This window comes from Sorghum bicolor, chromosome 4 (genome assembly GCF_000003195.3).
Source record: "Sorghum bicolor cultivar BTx623 chromosome 4, Sorghum_bicolor_NCBIv3, whole genome shotgun sequence".
NCBI classification, from domain to species: domain Eukaryota; kingdom Viridiplantae; phylum Streptophyta; class Magnoliopsida; order Poales; family Poaceae; genus Sorghum; species Sorghum bicolor.
Window position 1 is genome coordinate 4598063 of NC_012873.2, and position 5157 is coordinate 4603219.

The following is a 5157-nucleotide window of genomic DNA, read 5'->3' on the forward strand; positions in this document are numbered from 1 at the left end:
AATCAGACTTTCGTAAAAGTTGAGTGACGGACTTTTTTCTATCCATTATATTTGCGTGTATTCGTATGCTGGGCTAGCACTAGCAGGACCCGCAAGGCTGTTGGGCTAGCAGGAGCCGAAGAAGCAGCTCTCGCAAGGCCCACAGCGGAACGCACACGTTGGCACGTTGCTGCAGCGAACAGACTAGCAAGCAGGGCCGCGAGAAGAAGAAGCAAAGCTTCAGTTGGCCTAGGCTCCTCCTCCTCCTCCTCGACGTGGGCCGCCAATTTTGGTTCACGAGGGATGGAAACAACATGCAACACCCCCAAATCTATAGATTTTTAGTTTGACTTATCAGTCAAATCCATCAGTCATACAGCAATATTTTTCTCTCGTAATAAATCAGCCAATGGTACTCAAACGAACAATACGCGGGTGGGATCCTGTGCTCAAGTAGCAACAACGACTTCCGATCAGGCTGATAGATTTTCCACGTCTCGGTGTTTTTCGACCCCATCGTTTTCAGGACATATGCACGGTTGCTAAGAGTCAAATTAAAAGGCAGTCCGTTGTACGTACCGCTGTTGTGCACCTCGTCAACATCCTCTTAAAACTGATCTTAACCATCCTTTATTCATTTTCATGAACAGATATATATATAGCCCGCCAATAGTAACTACAACTCCTATTGTCTCCTATCTTATAAACAGGGTAACAAATACGGAATATTTGTTTATTAGGTGGAAAAAAGAATTTTATGGGGGTGTTTGGGACTGCTCTGCTCCACGTTTTTCAGCCATGCTCCATATTTTTTAGCCAAACAGTTTCAGCTCTACGCACTCAGTTCGAAAAAAAAAGAGTGGAGGTGTGAGAGCACCTCAAGAGATACTCCACGAACTCTAGTTTTTTGTGGAGCTGCTCTATAGTGGAGTTTATGGAGCAGAGTTCGTGGAGCAGTGCCAAACACCCTCCTATATATGCAGCTGAGGAAATATGACGCCTAGAACAAATCATGCAATATATATACGTGTGGGGCAAAACACATGGATAGAACAAAAAAGGAATCCAGAATACACCATGTATATCTCCTACATATATACATTACAACTAAAAAAACTAAAACTGGGACATTTCTTTGGTGCGGTTTTGGTTTTCGTCAGCCTGCCCCTCGCGCCGTGCGTCCGCATCCGCGTATTAGGAAACAGCCCCATCGTTGCGACCCCCTTCCCCTTTTCTCTCGCGCTGCGATCCCCTCCCGCAGCAAGCGCTTTTCTCGGTCGCGCGATCCCCTCCGATCAGCATCAAGCGCTCTTCTCGATCGCGCCCCGATTCCCTTTCTGATCGCGAGCGCTGCCACGAGCGCCGTCGCGTCCGCCGCCACGAGCTCACCGGTGGCCGCGTCCGCTCAAACCCTGGTCTCGAGCACCGTCGCGACCGCCGCCGCGAGCTCACCGATGGCTGCGCATCGCGATCCCATCCTGCCCAACGCCGCAAAAGCGCTCGCCGGTGGCCGCGCGCGCCCGCTTTCTGAGCTCGCCGGTCATGCTCATGCCGCCGCCCTCCGCTGTCCCGCATCCCGCTGCCTCGCGCTGCCACCCAGGGGCGGATCTACCAATCTAGCATGGTCTGGCGGCCGCCACACCTTCCGCCAGCGAGAACCCCCTGCATCCCTTCTAGCCGAGCGGCATGCCGACGTCTCCCTTATGCGCGCCACACCTCACAAGTATGCTACGCGGAGCTGAGGCCCAGCGGAAGGCATTTTCTGATGGAAAGCTACTGCAATTCTGCTGTAGCAAAGAAAAGGTTAGTGAAAATAGCTATCCTGTTTGTGAATTTGTCTTAGAAATAATTAGTTCAGCACTAAGCTGATATTTGATACTTTGGTTAAATCATTACCCAAAAATGTCGGAAGTGATTTCAAGTCATTTATTTTTTAGACTAAGGATTTAGGATATGTATGGTTAGGATTTAGGATATGTAGCTGCACCTAAAATAAATAAAAATGTGTTTCAATATTTTCTTGTTCTTCTAAAAATATTCGAAGTTGTTGATTTTTTTAGTCTTAACCTGTTAGAAGTTTGAGCATTAAAAAATACTATCATTTCATTAAATAAAATTGGTTATTTAAACAATAATCTTATTCAGTATGTAGTAGTTGTACCCTTGATACAGCTTTTATCATGTGAAATTTTTTACTATGTTATCTTCATTCCTTAGAGATCTGTTTCGTGCATTGTTATGAGCATTGTTGTTCCCCAACCGAGTGCAGTGGAGAACCTAGAGATATCTCTGAAGCATATCCCGTCAAGAAAGGTAGAAACTTGACTGTGTGGTTTATATATTTCTACATTACACTATTTTGGCTTGTATTTGACAAGGGTTGATATGTTTGCAGAATAAAACGTTACCTGATCAACTCTTTGATCTCAAAAGTAAGGTAATAATGATGAGCTCCAGTTACCTTTTGCCTAATTTTATTTATGTTCCATGCATTAGTACTAAACCTTGTAACGCAGAGATAATAGTTATGTTTTGCAGGAACAGGAATTGCATGATCCCAATAAAGACCTAAGGAAAAAGGTAATGTCAATGACCTTAAAGCATCTCTCTCTGTGTGTGTGTGTGTGTGTGTGTGTGTGTGTGTGTGTGTGTGTGTGTGTGTATATATATATATATATATATATATATATATATATATATATATATATATATATATGTATATGTATGTATGTATTTATCTTGATTTTAAGTTGTTTACATGCACAATGTTCTTGATCCTTATGAAGGACTCCTTGACCATCCGAGCAATGATCCTTCGCTGCAGATCGGGGTAAGTTTTTCCAGGTGATAAATAGCTAAGATAGTGAAAAATAGAGAGAGAGAGAGAGAAAACAAAATTATATAAGCATATCCACGAAGCCACGCACAACTGTTATATGAACACTGAACTAAAGCAATTACAGTCAGAGTCGGCTCGCATGGATGAGGCCATGACACCATCACAATTTCCTATAAAGAAACATAATCCTAGCACTGCACATTCAGAAAATCAAAACTGAAATTTTAAATTTTAAATGTGCACATCCTTCTAAAACTTATTCCTTAATAATATGACACGCCAGCACATTCAGAAGATCTTGCATTTCTCTATAGCTATTTTCATATTCCAATCACATTCTTTGCGGCCCTTCTCATGAATAATAGTGCAAGAGCCTTTCTTTTGGTACGAATAGTCTAAATTTTAGTAGATGTACATAAAGGTAGTTGGTTTGAGCTTTGGATCAACTTCTTCATTGTGCTAATCTGCAAGTACATTGGGAATCAGACATTGTGCTCTGTAGCTGGACGGTGCACAACAGGTTTGTAAACTTGGTGCGCAACAGGTGTGTAAACTTATGCCTACTAACTTTGATCTCTTTCAAAGATTATCAATAGTACATGTGCACACCAATGTCCTTTACTGGATCCTGCCTGTAGTTATGTGTGCTTTCATCTGATCCAATTTCAAGTGTATTATGCCTATTAGCTTTGGTCCCTTTAATGCCTGCCGTTCTTTGTGCCTGAATCTGTGAATGGAGTGCTTCAATGACCTTCAACCTTTTCGAATTACATCCCTCTCCCCTCTTAAAGCTAATGGTCCCATTAAAATCCAAGTTATGTTTCATACATCGTTTAGTAAGAATGGGCCCGATCCTTAGTTGTTGGAGAAGAAACGATAGTGATGAACAACTATCAATTTACCTAAACATATTTCTTGGTTTTTTAGCGAATCTTAATTTTCCATGGCCTTTAGTACACATTGTGGCCTTAAAAAACATTAACAAGCACGTGCAGCCACTATTAGATCTTTAGTTTTATCTATGATTAGTCTTATGTAATTTCACTACACTTCCATATAATGCTTAATCGCAAAACTTAGTTGAATATTTTGGGGGATTTTGAATTTTGAATTTGTGTTGTCTTTGAACAATAAGGAATCAGTATGTAGTGTAGATCAAGTTGGTTTCCAGAGGCTATAAAGGCAGAAGATGGATATATTGTGTACTAGGTCGCAAAAGATTGTTCCAATAAAGTGAAATCTCTATTCACTTTTGTTATCTGTCAGCGGTTTAGTCAATGATGCCTGGATAGTAAAGTAAATACATGATGCAATCGTTGCAAGATCAACTACACAAGAAAATAGTCGACATTATTTTTTTATCTAAACAAATAGACATACTAGAGAATTTTATGCTTCTTCTAAGACCAATTATGTGAATCTATTTTGTTATGGTTCCTATAGGAGTGTCAGGAGCATAATAGTGGATATGGTTTTCAGCCCTCACCGTGCATTTTTCTTGCGAGTGGTTGATATGAACTAAACTTCATAAATTATTTTTTCTCTTTCTGTGTGCAGGATGAGATGGAAACCTTCACCACCCTAAGTGTCAACAAGACGAAGGACGCTAACACATCATAGTATAGTTGCTAAGACATCATAGTATAGTTGCTAATATATCTGTTGTATTCTACCGTTTGATGAGCAAAGCACACATATATTTTTTTATATTGCACACTTCTCAACTTTAGCAGTTTTCATGTATTTAAAGATGTGGGCTTCTCTTTGTGAAAGTTTTCATATATATTGCACATTTCTTAATATTGGTTGTTTCTATGTATTTAAACATGTGGTCCTTGAATCTGTGAAAGTTGATCTCATATATTTTCCTTCATAGTTATCAAGGTATTATTTGTTCCCATTGCAACACAAAAGGTTTACACAATAAAGTTTTTGAGCTTGCGATATCGCGCTCTCCGTGTCTTTTTAAAATTAATGAACTTAGATTTTTGGATTAAATTTCAGTTGAATGTTGGTATTTAATTTTATAGTGTTATTATTCTATCATGCAATCCGTATGTTTTTAATATAAAAAATTAGTTGTCCCGTAGCAACGCACGGGTACACTACCATTATAAATTAAGACGTGAAGTTCGGGCGACGAAATACCGAGCTTCGTCGATTCGTAAGGAGCAGATAGAGATTGACGTACGGGTGGAATTATTAGAAAAATCAAAAGCCGAAATTGTACGATGCGTTGCCATTAATTATTTGCCGCCACGTCTTAAGATAGGCAGCACTATAGCTCACATTCTGCAAACCTCACATGGAACATGTACACTGAGATCAGTTTCAGAGGC

The 5157-nt window shown here is 40.4% G+C and overlaps 1 protein-coding gene across 8 annotated transcripts; it reads left to right on the forward strand.

Moving 5' to 3' along the window:
- On the forward strand, positions 1161 to 4660 carry LOC8076122. 8 transcript variants are annotated; one of them, XR_002452737.1, is made up of 6 exons: positions 1161 to 1782; positions 2197 to 2292; positions 2375 to 2416; positions 2505 to 2559; positions 2766 to 2809; positions 4376 to 4660. XR_002452737.1 is itself a non-coding variant. In XM_021460413.1 (6 exons), exons 1-6 carry the CDS (start codon positions 1666 to 1668, stop codon positions 4401 to 4403), a joined length of 369 nt encoding a protein of 122 aa, XP_021316088.1. In that variant the 5' UTR covers positions 1161 to 1665; the 3' UTR covers positions 4404 to 4660. The 8 variants fall into 8 exon arrangements, 2 of the variants coding, with proteins under 2 accessions (XP_021316088.1, XP_002451626.2); XR_002452735.1 differs by having other exon boundaries at positions 2518 to 2559; positions 2766 to 3362; XM_021460413.1 differs by having other exon boundaries at positions 2518 to 2559.

Excerpts from the sequence above, each read along its gene's own strand:
- LOC8076122 (XM_021460413.1), top strand. The coding sequence starts at position 1,666 with ATGCCGACGTCTCCCTTATGCGCGCCACACCTCACAAGTATGCTACGC. Across the intron at positions 1,783-2,196 it reads TCTGCTGTAGCAAAGAAAAG|AGATCTGTTTCGTGCATTGT; the intron begins GTTAGTGAAAAT and ends TTCATTCCTTAG. Across the intron at positions 2,810-4,375 it reads ATCCTTCGCTGCAGATCGGG|GATGAGATGGAAACCTTCAC; the intron begins GTAAGTTTTTCC and ends TTCTGTGTGCAG.